Below are 22,349 nucleotides of genomic sequence, written 5' to 3'. Positions count from 1 at the left end.
ATGCAGATGTCACACATTGGCACAAGGTTTATCAGGCATATTTCAACGATGGACACATTAGAAAACCCACACATGTTTATATTAGCACCTGATCTCAATATTGAGCCATCTCTATTTGTACATTGTTAAGCGTGGGATGTATTGCATTGGACATGACAACCTCTTTTTATCAAGTTGCATCTATCTTTTTGATGCGCAGCAGGTGACCGATCACTGTAGAATGTATGTACAAGAAAAAGGTTGAGCGAGTAATCGTGAGTCATCAAGCCTTGGGTTGGTCACAATACTACAAGCGGTTGTAGTAGCCCATTGTTGAAATGGTCATCATTGTGTCCTTTTTTATGCGTCAGAGTATAATTTGCGCAGCCCCGGAGATTGCTTTTATAGTACAATCCGACGACATGCATAAAATTTACCTTACATGAGCAATACATTGTCATAGTTCATTGTGATTAAGGAGGATAAATGTATATGTGTCTCACAATCAAGCATCCGATGCTCTTTGTTTAGTATTTGACAAGGATTAAGTAGTGTCTATTATAATACAATTTCTATTCTTCAAGCTGCGTATTGGCAAAAAGTATAGCGATACCATGACAAAAAGCGCTAAGTTCTTCGGGATGAGCATCCTGTATCATATCCTGGAAGACATTGGTGGCGACTGCTAGTGAAAATCTGCTCACAACCGATTTGAGTGCTTCGCGTAGAATATGACTGAATGGCCATAGATCCGTCAAGAAGATACCGCCCTCAGTATCTCGACAACGCCGATAGAGCAAGAGCGCACCATTCAATGTATCCATGGAAGAAGGTGCATTTATCAACTCGTTCACAATCCACACTTCACAAAAGAGTCGTAAATCATCGTTGCTGAATCGATCTGCCATCATCAAAAGCTCCACCACGTCCTTCCAACTGTGACATGCACTCATCACCTTATCCACGTCATTTGATACCATTGCATAATCGGCAGCATTTAAATAGACGGCGAATGCTTCATGATCGACATCGGGTAACGGTATAGGATGCTGCGTACTTTCTGCATATTGACCACTGAACAAGGCCGCAAAGTAAGGCGATTGTTGAGCAAGCACGTGTCGATTGGCACAAAGTTGTTGTTGTTGCGATGATTCTTTTGTCACAAAGATCACTTTGTCACCACCATGGGTATCCTTGGAGGATGTCAAAGATCTCCTTGGTCTGGAAGCAAGCGTCTCGTTCAATTTGTCTCTGGTCTGATTGAGCTCGTTGGACCACGTATCAAACAAGTTTTGTGCAAGGACTTCAATCACTTGAGCAGCTGCTTGGCGTCGATAAGGGGCATCTACTACCACCGTTTCCTCTTCTTCCACAAGCTCGTATACCAGCATCCGACATAGTACACCAAAGGCTGAGCTGGATTCCAAGATGCCTGTTTCTCCATCCGCTGTACTGGTAGTAGTTGGCGATAGACCCAGTATGTTTTGGCATAATGGTATATAAGGACAAGCATAGCCAAGTGCCACTGCACACATTTCATGAAATTGGGTCGCATTCTGATCACCCATAGTAAATCGAAATAACTTTGACAAGTCATCCAATCGTTCTCGATGAAGGGAATCGCTGATCATATGCCGTAGCTTTGCTTTGTGCTTGTCAACAAGTGGGCGTTCATAGAGGAGTGGTTTGAATACGGATGTTAACACGTCGCTGCTGATCACGGCTCGCAAGTTCTCTTGGCATGTAAGGACTCGAATCAAAGCACGATAAAGATTGTTGAAGCATAGCGTATCCGTTGCATCGGTCGTTATTGTAGTATGATTCAAAGGTGAACGGCTTGCATCCTCATGATCCTCTTCTTCTTCATCACCATCCAATTTGTCAAGGGCGTATGCATCATCGATTTGCATTGGGATGTAGGGTATATCAGCAAAAGCAGCAGCAGCAGCAGAGGCGTTATCATCGGAAAGAAATGCAAGAAGCGTCGATAATTGGCCCACTGCACGAATATTCCTGATAAGCTGGGAGCCACATTCAACCATGGAGGACAAAAGATTGAGCGAGATACAAGCTGCCCTTACCACAGACTCATCCTGATGCTTGAAATGCGTAATCACTTGGGTATCAGAGATAGGGCCATTGTCATCATCATCAGAAGAAGGGGGACACGGTAAGAGTACAAGTAATATAGCAGGAAGAATCGAAAGACGCCCATCATTACTATGCACCGTCTCAAACCAGTGGGTGTCGTTTTCATTCATGTCATCATCATCAGCCAAAGAGGCAGGCCAAGATAACCATTGTTGAAGAGACATTGGATCGTAACCGAATGCATTGACCACTAATAAACTTCCACGGATGATATGGTTCCAGCCCTCATGTAATCCATCCATGTTTTTGTATTCAGTGATGTTGGTGTTGGTGTAATAGACGCCTCTGCATAAGAGCTTCATCACGAGGGGTCCAATAGGAAACTCTGCTCGCAACTTGGCACGTATGTAAGCCATTTTTGCTGCCAATGCTGCAATAAAATGCATAAAAGATGCGTACACCAAAAGCATGTTCCTAGGTGCATCGTCGAGTTGCCGGGTATAATCCATATCCACCAAGAGTTGTAGCACGCCCGCCTTATCCAACTTTTCACATGCCTTGACGTGGTGTGTAGCCATCCTTAATGCTGTGAATGCTCGCTTTGCTCTGGAAAGGGTGGTATCTTGATATTGGCGATCGCTCAAACCAAGCTTAGCGTGCTCAAGAGTGGGTAGCCAGATGACATTGTTGAGACAAGTGGGTGCTGTGGAAAACATGTCGATGGCTTCGTGATAATGCAAGAAAAACATGACGAGCTTTTCAAGCCTTGATCGTAGCAGACCATTCTCATCACCTCCATTCGTAGTAGTATCCAGCTTGTGGTTATCATTGAGTGCTGTCAGCATGGCAATGATGCAAAAGGCCGCACGTGCTGCTATACTTTGGACAAGTTGTTGTGAAGCGACTTGAACGTGTTGCATGAAACATTCCAACAAGGCGATACACATGAGCTCATGCTGTGTAAGGATGTAGCCTACATGATCATCCACTTCGCCATGCCACATTTCTCGTGTTGCCAATGCCATGGTCCCAATGCTATCAATATCTTCAGGCTTCACAGGTCTCGGTATGATGACCAAAAAGAAATTGACAATATCTCGTGCAATGTCGCCTGCTCTCGTCTCATCCTCTTTGCCAGCCAACGCCATGTTCAGTGCAATCTTGCATAGCCGTGTGATCCTAGTAGCTGTATTTCCCAATATAAGCACGATCATTTTAAATAAACGTTTACAATGACATCGACACCTACCTTGAATCGGTTTGATCTCTTCTTGTTTCTGAACAAGCATTGCAAATGCTTTCATATCTTGAGCCAAAAGCGTACGCCAAGAACGTCCAGGATCAGCTGTATTGATATAGTCTGCCACGGGTATTGGAGCCATCCCAATGCATCGAGAGACAATGTGTGAAAGTGAATCGGTGAGCTTTCGATGTTGCAATTCAAGGGACGTTTTCCATGCATTGATCATCATGACAAACTGAATCGACTCGGTGAATTGAATGAGCTTGGTTCGCACTTGCGGTACTCTGCTCTTGCTTGCATGCTTGACGAGATTCTCAAGGAATTGGCTGATTCGAATGCATAGATTGATCTCTTCACTGCCCCCTTGTTGTTGTTGAAGGACGATGGGGATACGGCCCATTTGTAAAACAAGCACCCAAAATCCATCGGCTAATATGATATCATCTGCAAAATAGTGTCCTTTGGCCGTCAAGGCTCGCAAAGCACAGCTCCGTAGTTTTATATCCCATGTGGGTGCAAGCCAATCGAGGATGGATGTTACATGGATGACGCTGAATAGGGATGCATTGTTGTTGACTGAGGATTGCATTAAGCTGCCAATCAAGTGCAATCCAGCATAAGCTGTGGCTGTAGACTCCCCACTAGTAGTACTAGTAGTAGTACTAGAATCCAGCAAGTGTTGTTCAAATATAAACTTGACGCAAGTTCGAAGCTTGGATGAACCAAAGTTGATAGCAGGTGCGTGTGTGATGATGTAATCGAGACAACGTAATAAACGTCGTGGTGGCCAGGTGTCGGTTGGATGATGCAGGTGATGAACGATACGATGCACAAGACGATCGATATGCTGCGGATCGGTCGTGTGCAATGCTTCACGTAAACGAGATGCTCGTGCTGGCTGTTGAGCCGCTTGATAGATGGCTGTGAGACTCAATTTGGGATCGGGCATGCTGATGTTGACGATGGGTCCAAAACGAGGAGGAGTGTATGTGTGTGTGTGTGCATAAAGTTGTGTCCACCAACGGTGCTTCAAGTCAAATAATACATTGCCAAGGCAACCAGCAAGGAAATTGTCTCGCATGGGATAATCATTTTATGTATCAAGCGAATGGGACTTCTAACCTAACACATGTAATCGAGAGCAATCAAGTCTTCAAACATATGCTTGTACTTTGTCAAAAAGCCTTGATGGGCAGGATGCTCGGCATACACGGGTAAATCCTATATTCAATATCAATGAGAATGATCATCATCATCATCATGCTGTTCCATGAACATACCTCTTTCTTCTCAAGCTCAACGACCCATCCTATACATAATGTATATTAGACATGTTTCTTTCATCCTTTCTATTCAATCTATACATTACCCCATTCATATCCCTTGCTTCTCTCGGTGAAAGTCTTGCCTGCAGTACACGTCAGGATCTGAGGAATATCATTCTTGAGGCGGAGAACATGGTTACAAGCTTCTTGACGAATCTCTTCGCTGATTTCAGGCTTGAACTTGGCAATGACTACGCGCTGTTAGCTATTTTCTACCGTGGGTCAAAGCCATGTCACCCTTACCAATGTGAACGAGCTTCATGATGGCAACAAGGTTGAAAGAAAAAGTACGCGTTGTCCAATCTCCAGTCGTTGAAATTCCTGTGTAACCCATCATCCAGCTTAGGTCCTGCATGTGTACGCTACGAATCAGTGTATGGCGTCGTCTTCATTCAAGACAACTCTTACAAGTGCTAGCAACATGGATTCAGCTGTCATTGTCATTAAAGCCTTTGAATACAACAACCTTATGCCCTTGGATACTCTCGAGAACAAAGAAACCCCACTTTGTCGATGATGGTGCCAGCCAGGATTACTTTTATTTCGAGTTTATGCTAGCTAGGGGTTGTCTATACGATCGTAGGAACCAAGCATTGGTCATTTTATACTAAACATTGGCTTCTTGTCTAAATCTATTTATGCTTCAATACCCATTGTGATGTGAAATTCAAAGCAACGGTATCCTTGGGAGATGGTAGCTAGGCAACGCGTTGACCATATCTCGAGTTAGCATAGTATACCATGCTGCAGGGTGTGGTCAATCATACCTTAGCTCGAGTATACTTTGATTGATACGCGGATGCTCTACTTTATGCAGGTTTTGGTGTCAGTGGCACAAGGCCAGTGTTGCAAGCCTCCAGCCAATGAAGGCATTTTCGGGAAGCAAATCCCACTCGCCCATTTCATTTCATCCTCCTTCCACACCTCCACCACCAGCACTATGCCAAACGCCAAAAAGAAACGCCAAGCAAAGAATGAAGACTTCAAGGCATGTAGCCAATGCAATACCACTTTGACTTTACTGACATTTCACGGGTTCACATATATGCAGAAAAAGAAGCTCAAGGTTGGCAAGAAGAAGGCGTTGCCCGACAATTATACAGACACCACGTTCAGATCAAAAAGTAAATCGGTCGATCGCCCCCTTGTTGTGCTGTTATTAACAATGGATCTTGAAAGGCATTGCACTTCCCAACCAAAGCATTACCGAGGACAAGTCCCGATTCGCTACGACGAGCCGCAACCTGACACTCAACGACGTCTTGTCTCAGTTGAAGCACTATAATGCTGGTGTACGAAAAGGTATCAAACGTCCGCTATTGCTTCTATCATCATGTGCTCATGTTGTTGTTTTTATAGATGCCATCAGTGGTCTTGAAGAGCTTTATCGTAGCCATCCAACGCTGATTACTGCTTCTCTTGGCCAAGTGGTGAATGGTATCCTGAAATTATTGATCGATGATGTGAGTGTTTGTGAGGATGGCTGAGGGATCAAAAGACATGCATGTATCTAATGTGTGAATTAGGATCGTGATGTTCGGAAAGCATTGCTTGGATTTTTGCAAGAGACATTCCCTTCCATCAAGAAAGCAGATATCCAGCCATTCTTACCGCTACTTATCATCTACACGTGTTCAGCCATGTCACACATCTTTGAGGATATTCGAAATGATGCAGTCAAATTGATGGATTTATGGGTATCGCTTGCACCTGAAGTGGTTGTGTCAAGGTTTTGGAATCGAGTAAGTAGTGGGATCATTCCTTGCCAAAAGTCACGTGACCTCTCACCGTTATCCAATTGGCTAGGTGGTGGGTATCTACATGAGCCTGCTTTCGGTGTCGTCGACCAATGACCATGCTGGTTCCAGTATCGCTGGAGGATCAAAAATCACTAATGCTGAATCAGCAAAGGCAGCTGCCGCCAAATCACATTTGCATTTACACAAGGTAGCTATTACGCGCGTTGGGTATGATGATGGGAACAAGGCAACTTATATAGATCAATACAGAGTAAACTGGGTCCAGTGGAAAGTTTATCAAGATTTTTACAAGCTGGATTGGCACAAAGGGATCAAGACAAGTAGGTTTCAAAAGATGAGTTATATCTCTCTCTAACATGAATGATTAAGATTATGGTTCCTGGATGCATTTTTGGATCATGTACAAGCAAAGGAAGGATTCAGGAGGAAGATAGAGCAATTCAAGTCATGTTCGACACAAAATCTGGTTCGATGGGATACAAAGAAAACGGTTCGTGATGAAATGAGAAAAGAGAGTAATGTTTTATCTAATTGACAATGGACTTTTTTCAGACAACGTGCCAAATCACGCATCCCAAATTGGTATCCTATGCTCCTTACTTGTCCAATTCAGCTCTCCCCACTTTGAACCTTTTCGAATCTGCTGGTCCCAAGAATGCTAATAACAAGGAAACTGACGAAGTCCTTGGCATGGATTCAAATGAGGATGGTAAAATGAGGGTCAAGGTAAGAACGAGATTACTCGAGTACGTGTGTGCTACGTGCTAACAAAAATATCATTAGCTCCTCATTGAGACTTTTCAACCGGTTTTATTAAGCACGTGGCTGGATGCTGCACCTACCGTATTTGCAACGAGCAGTACCATCACATTGACACCAGCACTACAGCTTTTGAGTGCCGTCCTTCATTTGACATTGGTGCTATGGCGAGCCTTAGTAAGCAGTGACGAGCTTCACTCGGTGGATGATGCCTGGATTGAGAAACACTGCCATCACTTGTTGAAACATTTCGTGGTGTATTTCCCCTATGGTGCAGACGTTCTTGGTGATGGTGGTCCCAAGGCCAATGCGTTACTCCGACAAATGAATATTGAAACATGCGAGTTGACCTCGTTGTACATGCTTGCCAAGTTAGCACGAGGAGGAAAAGAGAGCCTAGATCATTTGGAATGGGTCGACAAGGTGGTGGATCATGTGCTAGGTCTTTTGGGTTATGAGGTAAAGTTTGAGCTCCTGGGGAAGGATATTGAAAAGAGAAAGGCTGATCTTTTTTCTTTCAATAGGAGGAAAGGACATCGTCCAACTTTAAAGAAGATGATTTATCTGCACTGCTACCCGCTGTATGGGGCTTCTTGAATGGTCTTGATAGGAAAAACCAATACACTATGTTCAAGGTCGGTATACACAATTCATGCAAATCAACAACCGAACTCACACTTGAAGTGTATATATATAGACATTTATGGATTATTATCAACGCTGCCATGCCCATTCAGGGTTGAAACGAACGGCATTGGAGTTTTTGATTGGCACATACCTGGTAAGTCTTATCATTGATTATGTAAAGGAGTAGTCGTATTTACATGGAAAGCAGGTCCAATCAAGTCCTAGTTATAACGGCCGATTTGTGCTTGATGATCGTTATCGTACCCTTATGAACAACTGGATTTTCGGATTACCAAAGACACTTTGGCAGCTAAAGACAAGCCATCCTGAAACAAGTGCTGTAAGTAAAAAGACCAATGTTGTGGATTCCTTTTACTTACACTATTGCTAGGTTATCGTTAACTTTTTGTGTGAAGCTGCCAAACGCAGTGATCAAGATATCTTTGAGAAAAAGGTAGGTGTGCAAACGCGGTTGAAATGTATGCCATGTTGTTAACCAATCCGACTATAGTCTCTCGAAGCAACTGAACTAGCCCTGGTACCCTTCTTTTACGTGAACATTGCAAGCAAAGGTAAGCTTGGATCCAGCACCACCATGATCGTCGTTCTTACACATTGCTTTTGTAGGAGAACTATTTGGACCCTTTATTGATTTACCAAAGGAAACCCAACAACGTGCACTCGAGTTTGTCTATTATGTTGACAGTGGGTCGGCCAAGGTTGCCAATGCCATTGAAGCATGTAAAAAGCGTAAGTGATGCAAGAAGAACTTTTATTGGAACAGAGCTCCTGATGAAGAAATGAACAATGATGTATATGTAGGGCAAGGATAAAAAAAGAGAATAGAATTACTATAGATTAGTTACAAAGAAAGCATTTCATTTTTCACCGGTAGTTTGAGTGCCTGTTCGTGCCTTTCGACTGGTATCCAACCGCATTGCATGATCATACGATTCCTTGCTCAATACACGTTCACCAAAAGATAAAGACACCATTCTTGCGAGACTCACACGCAACATTAAATCATCTTGTGATGGCAATGGGGTTCCATTAGCAGATGCTGTTTTACGGCCGTTTACGAACGTCGTTTGAATATACTAGAGAGAGCATGTGTGTGAGCGATTGAATTGCCTTGTCTATCCAAAATCGTTGTTCCCTTACCTCGGATACTTGTTCTGGAATCTCATATTCAGCATGTCGAAGGTCTTCAATGTACATTCTGAAATAATCCAACATGTCTTCATCCATGGGAGGCAGCTCATCCAAGTTGTATTGGGGTTCAATACGCAAAGTGCAATGATTCTAACAATAAAGAGTGAGTGCGTGTGTTGATAAAAACATGTCATGACATACCGGCAACATGGATTTGCCATGAGACAAGGTGAGTACGACAAGATCAGTATCAAAGTCGAATTGGCTGTATGGGAAGATGTAACTCAAGCTTTGATGATTGATGATATTCGACAGGGCCTGCACATTTCGAACACCTAATTCAATCCATGGTCAATCATCACGTGGCCACACCACCTTGACAATGTATCATATTACCTGTATCACCCAATTTGCCTTCTGTAAGAGCCGTTTCATCGACGAGGACCACTGTACCATTTGTCAACTGAAGCATACCAGCCTCGAGATTCTCATTGACACTCTTTGGAGAAAAGTTGGATTTGTTCAATAAATCAATGCTGAGCGGCAATGCGACACAATGATGCACGAGTGTTTCCAAAAGCGATGCGAGGAGCTTGGTTGCATTGTTCTGAGGCGCGTACATGTTGCTTGCCGACTGTTTTGCCGCCGCTGTATCGGGGAAATTGACAAGATTGAGTGTGAAATGGCCAATTTTGACACCTCGGTTCTTTGCGGTTCTAAAGTGCGAACGGACCCCTATTAGCGCGCGCAGCCACAGGAAGCATGGATGGGATGGGACGGGACGTTTACTTACACGCGTGAGACAAGGGATAACAATAAGAATTCAGCAGCCAGCTTGTCACCACCCAAGACCGTCGATAGGTAATCAATCAATTTGGCACGAATATCATGGTGAGGCAAATCTTGTTGAGAATCAAAGGCCTTTTTCTTCGATCCCTCATCCAATGAACGAAAAGTAATCGCATGCACAACAGGAATGTTCTCCAAAGATAAATGAGAAGCATCGAATCCAGCTTGTTCAATGGCATCATGCTGCATGGATCCTTCTTCTGGTGCTTCGTGATGGCCAAGAACACCAATGACATCAACAAGTTGACCGACCCTGAGGGAATCAGCTGACGCGTAAAACTTGACAGCAGCGGATACGTGGGGCGTATTTGGAAGTGGATACTTTTTGTGCTGTGGTTGTTGTTGTTGTTGATCTTGTTGAGAAATATGCAATTGATCCATAGCCGATTCAAGACCCTCCTTCTCCTTGTAAAGACGACGCTTCAACCATTGAGTCTCTCCAGGTGGCGATACACAATACACAAGAGTACGCTCGCTAAGATAGTCGCTTGGGATATCATGAATGTCAAACTAGAGAGAAAACGGTTACTGAAAACGATCCAAATTCCGAAAGGGTTCAAGTGATACATACATTGACATCGACGGGATCTTCAGTGTATCGATAACACATGACCTTGTCTTGATCCTTATAAGCTGATACGAACATCTCTTGTCCCAAACCAGTGTCCTGAACCATGCATCGGAAACGCACCAACGTATTTTTAGGAAGTTGTTTCACAGGCGTGTTATTTATGGAAGGAATCTGTGGAATGACATATTCAGCCACTGCTATTCTCGTTTATTGTACGGTCCAAAAGAATGAATAAGGAACTTGCCTGTGAACGTGCTTCCTCATTGGCAAACAGATCGGCAAATGTCTGCGAAGGATCAAACGCATTGGGAGTAGCTGCAGGATCTTGAATGTAGTCGGCTGTTATTGCAATAAAACAAAAGAGAGAGAGAGAGAGGGATCAGGTTAATGCACGTTGCGATTCGAAGAGAGAGAGCGTGGTGTGTTGATTTGTATACCGAACAAGGTGTCGATGACTTTCAAGGGTTCCTTGATAGCTTCAGTTATGGAACAAGACATAATCAAAAGGACAAAGAATAGAGGGGGTTGAGCCTGTCACACACAAATGAACAAGTGCAGCAGCAAAGCAGGTGAGCGGCGTTCAAACCTTGCTGCAGCAAGCCAGGTGATGTAAGATTACAACTGAAAGAGCAAAGAGAGTACGACCCTTTTTTCTTTCCCTTTTCTTCCTTTTCTCCCACTACTTTTTTTTTTCCTTTCTTTCTTACCCTCTCTTTCTTTCTTTCTCTCGTCCTCTTTTTCATTATATTACATGAATCCAAATTATCCATCACTTTGGTCACAACCACAACCATCAGCTGATCCTTTGAAACCAGTCATCGATCCTGCTCCTCCTTATGAAAGCCGCCCGAACAGCCTAGCCGATCTCGGTGTGGCCGATATCCTCGAACGTTATCAGCATGACACTGAACTTTTAAAACACATTCTTATGGCAAAGGCCGAGGAAGACAAAGTAAATACATCCCCATTTCACTCGACTTTGCAACTCATGACAAATACCCCTTATAGCGACGCGCAGCAGAGGAGATACGGTTGGCTGAAGAAGCTCGTTTACAAGCAAAGTACCTTGATTTGCTCGAAGGAAGCAGTCAACATAGTCGTCGTACGAGTGATTTGATTGAAGGATTTGGTAAGTTTATTATCATTGTTATTTCCAGGTAAATCATCTAATCGCTTTTTTTGTTTGGCAGACGCGCTTGGGAATAATGAGGCGCCGCAAGCTTGGTTCAACAACGGCGGCAGCAATCTACCAATGATGTCACAGCATGTCGATAAGACACCTCCTTCACCTTCACCTACAAACTTCATGCCACCACCTTCGCCCTATACAATGTTTGATGTGCCTTTTGAGCAACTGACGATCTCGTCATCTCCTGAACCAAGCAAACAAAAAGCAAATTCGAGTCAACGTAACAGCTTAAATGTGCCAACCATCGCCACTCCCACCACCACCAACAACAACAACAACGCCACCACAACACCCAATACACAAACTACTCATACGGATTCGTTGACGCCACCATCCCCGCCACCACCACCGCCACATGCAGCTCCGCGTGAAAGACCATGCAAAAGAACTCTTTCAAGAACGAGATCACAGCGAAAAGGTCCTCCAAAAACATCCACCAACAAACGAAATAAGCGTGTATCTCAACAACAACAGCTATCAGATGATGAACAGCAACAACAATCACAACAACCACAGCAGCAACAGCAACAACAACCACAGCAACAGCAACAGCAGCAACAGCAAACCACGGCTCCTGAAGAACCACAGCTTGATCATGGAAAGGTTATGGAAGCCCTTCGTGCCAAACTACAAAGATCAGCTGCTTTGCAACCTCATCAACAACAACAACATTTGAAACAGGAACAGCAAGATCAAACACCCAATAGCATGTCACCCACAGGCATCCTTTTGTTGGATTTGAAGAACCCCAATCGTAAATCGTTCCCTACAAGAAAGCCGCATGTAGCTGCAGTACGTCGACCACGACCTTTTGCATCGGCTCACAATTACTGTGAATCCAGTGTCAAAAAGGAACAAGGGTAAAAGAATCTCCGATATCCCATTTCCATCGCAACCATGAATCCATAGCAACCACCACAACCACCACAACCACCCACCCCATCATACCCCACCCCACCTCCCAATCCATTCATCCATCTCACATCTCGTCGTAACTCCCTCTTTTAACAAACACAACCCATTCCCAATTCTTCTTATGTATATATTTTGGTATTTTTTTATTATTCATTCTTTTTCTTTTCCAGATCATTTGATTGTTGAATGCACACATGTTAGAGAGGAGGTGGGTGGAAAGGTCGTCGGCTATTCTTTGTCTGAGAAGAACATGAACATTTATTTGCTTTCCTATACTACTACACCATCAATGAAGAGTATCATGCGTTCGGCCACGTGGACAAAGAAATAGACCTATTCTCTGATTGGATCCTCGTTTATTTCATGTCCTGACAAGCATCAAGCACGTGGTCTTTAATGAATGGCGCGTGTAGTACCTCACGATTTCTCGACACGCGAAGAGACCCAAAGGAAAGACTCCCCTCGATAGCCTTAAGGAAAGAAAAAGGTAAGATCTACAGGGAACTATCATTCAAAGCTTGTCTGATTATGGATTATAGGCATTATCCTCGTCATGACCTAGACTTTTTCGTTCACCCTGACATTCCACGGGAGAATGTTGTCAGCACTGTACCGATCCAATCGGATGGTTTTTACTTTTACGGTTTTCGCGTGATTGCCTATTGGGTGAAAAAAGGGGATCAAGATCAATGTCAAGAGGGAGATGCTCGCTTGCTTACAAGAGAACAGAGACATTTAAATGGCTTACTTCTCGGATGAATTCGTTGACATCGATGGCAAAGCGCACACCAGGTTACTCATTTCTGGAAGAAGCCCAAAACCAATTTCATCGCATCAATGGAGCCATCCTCATAAGTCTTATGAACAATACTGTGGCCTGATCAAAGATGATTGACGGAATTGACCATGGTATAATCGATTGGAATCATGATGAAGGAAAGCAGTGGTTGACAAGGGCCAAGGAGCTGCAAAAACAGCTCTTTGCTCTGATCCACATGACCTACAGCCAACCAAGTCGTAGCGAGGAGCTCGCTCAGCTTCGAGTTGATAATTCGTACAATGGAATGAGCGAAACTTGGGGGTTGCACAAGCTTTTCTTTTTCTCTTGTCCTTTCGTTCGGCCTTTTTGGAGACGACGGGTGGATCATTGAAGGGATCGATAGGCCGTTGGAGCTCAAAAACATCCCAAGCTTTCGCATTGCAGAGTTTGGGTATGCATGCAGATGGAAGGTATGTTTTATTAAAGCATTCTATTGGTATTAGGTGATTTACTGAACCCCTCTATAGGTCAACATCTTTACGGTCTTCCTAGTGCAAGCTTTCAACAACAGTATCCTTGCTGGTATACAAGGCAACCAAGATGTCTTCGTACGCTACATTGGTTGTACGACAGCTTCATCACCACAAGAGCGAGAGCAAACGGATGCTAATGCTATGCTTCAAACACGGCTTGGCAATTTTATGCAAGCTTCTCAAGCAGCAGGCCATCCTTTACAATTTGACGTATACGAGCTGCCTTGTCTTCATATTCCTGGAGATCACGCGCTTGTTGATGTACATGAACAAGTTCTATTACATATAGGAGTACAAGCGTTTTTTAGTAACATGAGGTGACACCCACCCAAGGAGTCCTACCCCAGTGAGAATAAAAGCGCGGCTCAAGAGGAAGCTTCAAATCATTTAATGCCAAAAACGTTAGTCGTCAACAATCACATACAAATCAACCATCCCCAAACGATCCTCAGCGCCAGTTATTATTGTATAACTATCAACCCATATACTTATCAGAATGCCCCCAATAAAGCTGTCATATTTAAGAGTCTAAAGTCACAGCAGTACAACACCTTGCATCTGAGATTGGAGCGAGACACACTGTGGTTGTGTTAGGTACACCACACAATAGTCGTTTTTTATCACCATGAGCCCAACCCAATGCGTCCACCTTTGACGCGGTATATAATAAAAGCTACAAATGGAAAGTGACCCAAAGAGCAATCTCAAGTCGACTTGAGATGATGCATGAGGAGAATTAATAACCTTATTGTCTTTTGTGCAAAGCTAAAAGAAAGATGTTGCAAGACAACCTCTTATCCATTATTGTACCCAACCCCCTTTTTCGTTGCCTACGTTGACCTTGAGAACCCCCCCCCCCACCTCATCCAATCTTGGATATCACTTTGCCGGTTCAATAAATAAAAGCCGCCTTGTTTCTTGTCATGTGCATCTGTCAAGTCGTGCACACGAGGGTATATAGGGTCAGCAGAACAAGAGCATGTTTGTAACACGTCTATGCCAGGACTTTTTTTTCTCGGCAGGAGGAGGATGTGTGTCGTCATTATCATGTTGATCCCATACATTGATGCAACTATGACGCTTCCCACAACCAGCAAATTCGTGGGCTCCCAATAGCGGCATGCGAGCAGGTTTTTATTTGATGAACAACATACAAGCATGGTAAAAAGGTGTTCAAGCAGGTAGAAAACTCCTTGTTTCACCCATCATTATATGGTAATATGTGAAAAGTGAAACCGAAGGGATGTTCGGGGATATTTATGCAGCCGATCACCCATTGATGCCGTTTTTCATTTGTTCCCGCGCGTCATAACTGACATCCTCCTCCTCTTTATTCACGTCTACATACGTCTTTTTCGACAAAAAACAACAATGACAGACTTGTGGATGGTCATCTTTGGCGGTGACGGGGGCCGCATATCAGCCAACTTTACATGGTGGAATGTAGGTGTCGCCTCCACATTTATCTTGGTGAATGGTAAAAACAGCGACAAAAACAAGCCATGCAGCCATTGTTGAATCATGCATTCATGTCATTGATACGATAGTGGTTATTTCGGTCATGATGCAATTAAAATTGGAGATCCCACTCATTATCAGCTCCGTACGCTGTATACTTCAGCTCAGCGTCATGGTACGTTTTACCCATCTCATGTATACTACGCATCGTCCTCATCATCATCAATCAGGGCTTGATTCTTCAAGACGTCTTTGAAGCCAAAAGCCCATACTATGTTGCATTTTTAACGGGTAAGCCATGTATACAATTTCACGAGTAGCTATCCTATTAACTACCGAGGATATCAGCTGTGCTTATACTTCTCAGCACGTATGAAACTGTTTATGACAAGGCTGATCAAGCTTGGAGTGGGATGGTAAGATGGAAGGTCAAATGGGGCGGGGGAAAGAGGGGTTCTCGTGATGCATGAATAATAACAACAACAACAATGCATATAGTTTATGTCCGTGCTTGTCAACACGGCATTCTCGACCTTATTTATCGGGATCGTTGGCACACGCTATGCCATGAGAGAGCAAAACTTTTGGTTACCTGAAGTCTTTATTCCATCCATTGGCCTATTACTAGGCATCACTGCAAGCTCTATGGCTGTTAGCTTGAATGCGTGTTTATCGGAGCTCACTTCAAACCAAAGCCGGATTGAAACATACCTTTCCTTTGGTGCCACACGTTTTGAAGCTTCAAGATCCATTGCCATTGATGCTGTGCGGCTTGCTATGCTTCCTACCATCAACCGCATGTCCATTGTCGGCTTAATCACTATCCCAGGAACCATGACAGGTCAAATTTTAGGAGGAGCACCGATTTGGAATGCGGTGCGATACCAAGAAATCATTTCTTTTATGATCACTGCTAGTTCAGGCATTGCCGTTTTGGGTGTGGTGGCGGTAAGAAGAATGAAATTGTTTGTGCGTACTATGGTGGATTAAAACATGCTTCATTGTAGTCATGCTTGCACGCCGTGATTGATACCAAACATCGATTACGTACAGAGCGTGTAAAGGAAGTTCAAATCCCCATCCTACATGGATTGAAAAAGTGGTCAGAGAGGAAATTTAATCATACCAAAGAGAAACTCGCTGACATGCGATCAAGGTCGACATCAGATGAAAGACGTCCCCTTCTCTCATCCAATTAATAAAACATAGAAAAGAAACAAAAAGGTCGTTGTTGTTAGTTGCATCACGTGCATAGATGGGTTCTTTTAGTGGATGAACAAAGGTTCTGGTTTTTATCATCCCCCTGATTTTGGCGTTACAGCATGCATGCTGCATGAGATGTACATAACACAAAAGTGTCGTATATATAAGGTCTCCTTTTCCCCTTTACAACGCGACTTCTTTCGTTAACTTTGACATTCCTATGCTGCGATCCACTTTGAATGCAAGCCAAATTCCCGAATGCACTACGAATACATGTATACAACTAGGACAATCGCTTTCTGATTATATCAACTATGACGTCGATCCATGCAACGACTTTTATCAATATGCTTGTAAGCACTACAAGGTTACAACGCTATTCGAACGCTAACATTCTTAATAAGGTGGTAACTGGATCAAGCATGCAAGCATACCTGATGGTCGTGTAGGTAACGGCAATGTAATTAGATCATGAAATTATGAGCCATGGATCTGATTTTTACAAGAACGAAGCACGTTTGGCGACATCAATCAGCAAAACTCTCTCATTATCCAAGGGATACTTGAACAAAGCTATGAAGATTTGCTCCAACAAGATATGACAGCTGGTCAATTTACATCTACAATAGAGGATCGTGACATGGATAAGACAATGTTCGAGACGATGCAGCGATTTTATCATTCGTGCATGGATACGGACACGTTGAACGAACGTGGGCCATCTCCTATTTACGACCAGCTATCTAAGCTTGCCAAGAGTATGCCAAGTGGTGATGAAGAAGCAGCATCAGGGACTATGCGGTTCATTAAGCAAGACAAAGATGATTCTTTTGTATCCTCGCCTTCTCCTTTACGCTTGAAATTTTTGACGGATTTGGTTATACAGGCTGCAGAGGAAGGTACAAGTCCATTAATTACGTTTGATGTGGTACCCAACGATGCGAGCCCAAAAGAATACGCCATTGTCATTAGCCAGCCTGGATTGACTTTGGGATCTAAGCGATACTACACCCAACCCGAAAGACTTGCAGCTTATCAGGAAGGATTGGTTGACTTTGTCACACGTGTGCTCTCTCCAGATAAACAACTATGGATCGACAAGGCGCATCAAGTTGATTTACAGCTGCATGAAAATCGAGAGCAAACCATAGCAATGGTGCAACGTGCCGTTGACGTGGAAACGAAAATTGCATCCATGGCAACGGAAGCGTATGTACACAATCCTTCTCCTTACATAGTGGGAAGAAGAGAGCATTACTTTTTCTAAAACCAAGCTTTATTTCAGTGAAGACCTCATGGATCCTATGAAACGGCACAACCCCATGACGTTGGAAGCATTGACAACCAAATATCCCATCATTGCCTGGCAACAATACCTACGTCATTTTATACCTGGTGATGTTGACGTGCCTGAAAAAGTCATTGTGTATGCTCCATCGTATTTGGAACAACTTGTCGCATGGATAACTCAAGACGACCAGGTGTCTGATGAGGCTTTGAAGGATTACTTTTTATTACACCTGATGTTTCGATGGATCGCAGCATTGGATACCGAGACCCAAAAGCTGTTACAAAAGGTTTATGGAAAAGTGAAAACAGGGAATTCAAACCTTAGGAGCCGAGAGGAGATATGTGTGGCGAGAACCAACATTGGCTTTGGTCATCTTGTGGGGCGTTACTTTGTGATGAAGTCGTTTGGTGGTGATGACAAGCGTGCCCATTTTGATGATCTTGTCACTAACATACACAATACATGGATCAAAAGTGTAACGGCTCTTGAATGGCTAGATGAGAGCACACGCAAAGAAGCACTTGATAAGGTAAACCATCATAAAGCGTCCTGCATCATGCCACTGATGATATGACATGTCGTAGTTGGGTACGCTCCGTCATTTCCTTGGATACAACACCATATCCCCAGATATTCGTTCACCATCATCCCTACATGCCCATTATCGAACATTGCATGATGCCATACATGACAACAACAACGACTTTTATGCAGATGAACTTGCAATAGCGCGCTTTTTGCAAGGTCAACGATGGGTGAAAGTGGGCAAGCCGGCTGATCAAAACGATTGGCGTATTGTATATCCACATACTGGCAATGCTTTTCAAATACGTCCTCTTAACGCTGTATGTACATAGGGTCATTGATGTCTTGACGTTGTTTACATGCGCTGAATTTTTCCCCCTTCCATAGATTGTGATCCCTGCAGGCATCCTTCAACACCCGGTATATGACGCAAACGCATTAGCTTCCATCAACTATGGTACTATTGGCGTGTTGATTGGCCACGAGTTGACGGTACGTATAAATGCATACATGGATTTGGAGATGTCACGCGCTAAAGGTATACGTGTAGCATGCATTTGATGATACAGGTCGCTTATTTGACAGCCATGGACAACTTCAACAATGGTGGACGAACCATACTGCAAAAATGTTTGATGAGAAAGCCAAATGCTTTATTGATCAATACAACCAATTCAAGGTAATAGGACCCAATGATGAAGAAGCAAATGTAAATGGGAAGGTTAGTATACTGGATCTCTTTAATCATTACGCACAAGCTCATAACAATGGTTCATTGTATGTATAGCTCACATTGTGTGAGAACGTGGCTGACAATGGTGGTCTGGCTGCTGCATACAAATCCCTTCAAGGGGTATGGGCGGATGAAGCATTGACTAAGAACGAGTTGGATGGATACATCAAACTTCCACATTCAGAGCTCACTCCAGAGCAATTATTCTTTTTCGGTGCTGCAAGAACATGGTGCGCTAAATCACAACCCCAATATGCATTGCATCGCGTGAGTCGATTTAGAGGATATGAACAACATAGGCAGTGGATTAACGTTATGCTGTATAGGCTTATACAGACGCACATGCACCACCCGAGGTGCGCGTTAATGCCGCAATGCAAAACTTCCCACCCTTTGCTGAAGCCTTCCAATGCCCTGTTGGCAGCCCAATGAATCCAAAGAAGAAGTGCACGATTTGGTAGCCATCATTCTAATCCTTCCCCAACATCAATAATGCACAATGTTGTTTGCTGTATTATAAAATTCCAACCACTACTGCTATATCAAGCATCATCGTCTCCTTTTCGTCCTTCTTCAAACCGTGCTTGCTGATCGCGGATAATGCTCTGATACATCTCCTTGGGATACTCGCTTCCTCGGATTTGAAATGCATAGCAAGCTGTCATCATGTCGTGTAAGGTCAAAAGATATAGTGTAATGGATGTTGCTATATACTTGCCTCGTTCAACCTTTCCAACGCTTGCTCGCATTGCTCCCATCTTTTTGTTCAATATCGGTAATGATGATCCGGCAAGCATCTCGCAATCTACACATCATGTTAAGAGACGCTCGCTCCTATATGATAAAATGTATCCTCCGTCATACCTGTGCTAATATTCCGTAACAGCGTGCAGATATCCATGGCATGCTTGTAATTCCCAGATGTAACAGCTGATATAGCGTAACGCATCAACTCGCCAGTGAAATCAGCCAAGCCCAACACCTAACACCAAAGTTAAGTAACATCCCCTTGTGCGAAAATCATGGATCACACAACTCACATAATCTTGGGCTCGTACTTCGATCCACTAAAATCCAAGTTACTAAAGAGAACCAGGTATCCCCACGATTTCACAACTTGCCTGCTTTCCTTCCTCATCCTTGAAATAGTTATCCACTTCCTCTTTAGTGATCAACGTGCCCTTTTCAAGATAATGGAAGAATGCAATGCCTTCGATCTGAAAGAGAAAAGAGTGTGTTGGTCAACTGCTAGAATAAATGAGCTCGCGTACTACTTACAAATTCCTCAAACGCACCAGCGAAGCTCCTGGCATATCTACGTCAATGATACGTACGCATGTTAGTGCATTTTTGGCTGATAGATCCATCACTTTACTCACCTCTCATAATTGGGACCCTCCACTTCAGGTGCAAGTTGTCGAAATAAGCCCATGATCTCATCCTGCTTTGACTTTGCCTCCTTGTAATCGGTACCACGTTGAATAGCTCTACATGATAATTCTTCTTTAGCCGACCTAGAGACGCGTCGTATACCCTTGACCTCTACCTGTGTAAAGCAAAGATCATCTTTTTGCTCTGAGCCGTGATATCTCTATCCATCGTTGTTGAGTACAAGTTCGTGTCGATAAAACCGTTGTTTCGGGATATGTGTATACCTTGACAGTTTGATAATACGTTCACGACGATCATGCTGCAAATGGAAAGCGCAAGGTGTGTGAGTACGCGTGTTGCGCCATCCTCTCAGTGTTGCCGAGCGTTTACATGGGCATCCAATACGTTGCGACAATTCTTAAAGAACTGCTCAATGTCCATTGTGTGGTGGTTTGACGGGTGACAAGAAAGAAATAAAGATCCAACGAGACGAGTCGACCGTGTCTTCTTTGTTCCTACAAACCCCGCGTTCTCCTTGCTCCTGCTGCTGCTGTTGCCATGGTAAGCCCACATGGAACAATGGACAACCTCCATGCGAACTCATTTTAACCTTGCTGATCCAGGCTCCTGTTGCTCTTCTTCTTGTGGATATTCAAAACGACTTTATGGAAAAGGGTTCCCTGGCTGTACCCAACGCGAGTCAAATTATGCCAGCAGTGCTCAGGCTTATCAACGACACCAAGGATCGCATTGTTGTTGCCTCCAAGGTATGTCATCATGGATATATAGAATCACCTCTACGCTTTGAACTTGTGGAATGGATTGTTCATGGCATTGCATATAGGATTGGCATCCATCCAACCATATCAGCTTTGCATCTAATCATGCGGATAAGCAACCATTTGAGCAAATCAAATTCGAGTATCGTGGACGTGAGTCGCAGCAAATCCTTTGGCCTACACACTGCGTGGTACGTTGATCCCTTATATAAAATATCAATGACTCATTTTCATGTATGCATACAGCAAGGATCTACTGGTGCAGAGCTGGCAAAAGACATCCTTAGTGGCAGGATCGATTACATTGTCAACAAGGTATATATATATTAGGTTGTTTTGTTCATCATGATGGTTTCATTGACGAGGTAGGTTAGGGACAAAACCACCATGTTGATTCCTACAGCGCTTTCGCCGACAATGATTATCATGAAATCACCTCCTTAGCAAAGATCCTCTATCAAAACTTCGTGGATACGGTGATCGTCGTGGGATTGGCAGCTGACTACTGCGTCAAGATGACATGCCTCGATGCTGTGAAATTTGGTTTCAAGACCATCCTCGTCAAGGAAGGCACCCGTGCCGTTTCTCCAAACGACTTTGAATCAACAATGCAAGAGCTCCAAGACAATGGGGTCGAGGTTGTTAGTATTGATGATGCCGCTTTTGTTAGCCAGTATTTGCAATAATGAAATCACCTTGTTGCTTTGCAACCTTTCTATCACAACTTTTTCGCAAATGGTAGCGGTTTACATCATATAGCATAATGGTAGTAAAGACATGGGATGGTTTTAATTACACTTGCATGAGAACAATGCTCTTGCTGCAGATATTACTTCCATGATTCAATTGCCTTGATGCGGGCTGATTTGGCTTAGCTACACCCAAACAAAGGTACGTCCGGTGAGATAGCTATGCATGCTGCGTTTATGGGCTGATGTAATCTCTCTTTGACCGTAGCTCAGTCAAATCAGCTCGGATCAAGGCAATTGAATCAGGAAAATAAATGCTTGGAGCAGAAGCATCGTTCACATGCCATTGAATGACCAAAAGTTTGGATTGGAAGGAAGTGGCTGTTAACTGCCAATACGTGCCTGTTCCGAAACAATGCATAAGATATCATCCATTGACGCTTCCAATCATGCAAAACAGGTGTGTTACACAAACACGTTCCTGCACATCTTGCGCTCTATCAGGGTCAAGCTACTTCGCAATGAACAAAGACCACTCTTCATATAG

General features: G+C 43.6%; 9 protein-coding genes across 9 annotated transcripts; 5 read left to right on the top strand and 4 right to left on the bottom strand.

The window, feature by feature from the left end:
* Window positions 1-551: 551 nt before the first annotated feature.
* On the bottom strand, window positions 552-4,262 carry O0I10_011905 (uncharacterized protein; the record flags this gene model as incomplete). The annotated part of the gene is made up of 2 exons (XM_058491864.1): window positions 552-3,256; window positions 3,320-4,262. 2 exons carry the CDS (start codon window positions 4,260-4,262, stop codon window positions 552-554), a joined length of 3,648 nt encoding a protein of 1,215 aa, XP_058337352.1.
* Window positions 4,263-4,435: 173 nt separating this feature from the next.
* On the bottom strand, window positions 4,436-4,972 carry O0I10_011904 (uncharacterized protein; the record flags this gene model as incomplete). Its single annotated transcript, XM_058491863.1, has 4 exons — window positions 4,436-4,534; window positions 4,594-4,622; window positions 4,683-4,829; window positions 4,882-4,972. The coding sequence occupies 4 exons, from the start codon at window positions 4,970-4,972 to the stop codon at window positions 4,436-4,438; spliced, it is 366 nt and encodes a 121-aa protein (XP_058337351.1).
* A 606-nt stretch (window positions 4,973-5,578) lies between these two features.
* On the top strand, window positions 5,579-8,542 carry O0I10_011903 (uncharacterized protein; the record flags this gene model as incomplete). Its single annotated transcript, XM_058491862.1, has 16 exons — window positions 5,579-5,626; window positions 5,690-5,762; window positions 5,818-5,940; window positions 5,998-6,101; window positions 6,165-6,380; window positions 6,445-6,585; window positions 6,648-6,718; window positions 6,768-6,888; window positions 6,951-7,124; window positions 7,182-7,616; window positions 7,682-7,792; window positions 7,855-7,938; window positions 7,993-8,124; window positions 8,176-8,238; window positions 8,296-8,356; window positions 8,412-8,542. 16 exons carry the CDS (start codon window positions 5,579-5,581, stop codon window positions 8,540-8,542), a joined length of 2,088 nt encoding a protein of 695 aa, XP_058337350.1.
* A 120-nt stretch (window positions 8,543-8,662) lies between these two features.
* O0I10_011902 (uncharacterized protein) lies at window positions 8,663-10,854 on the bottom strand (the record flags this gene model as incomplete). The annotated part of the gene is made up of 8 exons (XM_058491861.1): window positions 8,663-8,881; window positions 8,946-9,086; window positions 9,138-9,271; window positions 9,333-9,652; window positions 9,730-10,295; window positions 10,357-10,527; window positions 10,601-10,695; window positions 10,794-10,854. The coding sequence occupies 8 exons, from the start codon at window positions 10,852-10,854 to the stop codon at window positions 8,663-8,665; spliced, it is 1,707 nt and encodes a 568-aa protein (XP_058337349.1).
* A 253-nt stretch (window positions 10,855-11,107) lies between these two features.
* O0I10_011901 (uncharacterized protein) lies at window positions 11,108-12,409 on the top strand (the record flags this gene model as incomplete). Its single annotated transcript, XM_058491860.1, has 3 exons — window positions 11,108-11,308; window positions 11,365-11,485; window positions 11,547-12,409. The coding sequence occupies 3 exons, from the start codon at window positions 11,108-11,110 to the stop codon at window positions 12,407-12,409; spliced, it is 1,185 nt and encodes a 394-aa protein (XP_058337348.1).
* A 2,715-nt stretch (window positions 12,410-15,124) lies between these two features.
* Window positions 15,125-16,410, top strand: O0I10_011900 (uncharacterized protein; the record flags this gene model as incomplete). The annotated part of the gene is made up of 6 exons (XM_058491859.1): window positions 15,125-15,230; window positions 15,301-15,386; window positions 15,442-15,502; window positions 15,560-15,627; window positions 15,710-16,159; window positions 16,219-16,410. The coding sequence occupies 6 exons, from the start codon at window positions 15,125-15,127 to the stop codon at window positions 16,408-16,410; spliced, it is 963 nt and encodes a 320-aa protein (XP_058337347.1).
* Window positions 16,411-16,634: 224 nt separating this feature from the next.
* On the top strand, window positions 16,635-19,424 carry O0I10_011899 (uncharacterized protein; the record flags this gene model as incomplete). Its single annotated transcript, XM_058491858.1, has 9 exons — window positions 16,635-16,767; window positions 16,819-16,863; window positions 16,921-17,623; window positions 17,700-18,234; window positions 18,290-18,550; window positions 18,618-18,722; window positions 18,781-18,951; window positions 19,018-19,230; window positions 19,290-19,424. The coding sequence occupies 9 exons, from the start codon at window positions 16,635-16,637 to the stop codon at window positions 19,422-19,424; spliced, it is 2,301 nt and encodes a 766-aa protein (XP_058337346.1).
* An 81-nt stretch (window positions 19,425-19,505) lies between these two features.
* On the bottom strand, window positions 19,506-20,775 carry O0I10_011898 (uncharacterized protein; the record flags this gene model as incomplete). The annotated part of the gene is made up of 9 exons (XM_058491857.1): window positions 19,506-19,768; window positions 19,828-19,945; window positions 20,004-20,030; window positions 20,085-20,180; window positions 20,242-20,278; window positions 20,343-20,450; window positions 20,510-20,554; window positions 20,619-20,653; window positions 20,725-20,775. 9 exons carry the CDS (start codon window positions 20,773-20,775, stop codon window positions 19,506-19,508), a joined length of 780 nt encoding a protein of 259 aa, XP_058337345.1.
* A 117-nt stretch (window positions 20,776-20,892) lies between these two features.
* O0I10_011897 (uncharacterized protein) lies at window positions 20,893-21,799 on the top strand (the record flags this gene model as incomplete). Its single annotated transcript, XM_058491856.1, has 5 exons — window positions 20,893-20,895; window positions 20,958-21,101; window positions 21,179-21,304; window positions 21,360-21,428; window positions 21,488-21,799. 5 exons carry the CDS (start codon window positions 20,893-20,895, stop codon window positions 21,797-21,799), a joined length of 654 nt encoding a protein of 217 aa, XP_058337344.1.
* Between the last annotated feature and the right edge of the window lie 550 nt (window positions 21,800-22,349).

Source organism: Lichtheimia ornata (assembly GCF_029851405.1).
Source record: "Lichtheimia ornata isolate CBS 291.66 chromosome Unknown scaffold00104, whole genome shotgun sequence".
Classification (NCBI taxonomy): Eukaryota; Fungi; Mucoromycota; class Mucoromycetes; order Mucorales; family Lichtheimiaceae; genus Lichtheimia; species Lichtheimia ornata.
Note: the sequence above shows the minus strand (reverse complement) of the source record. Positions and strands in the feature narration are given on the sequence as shown.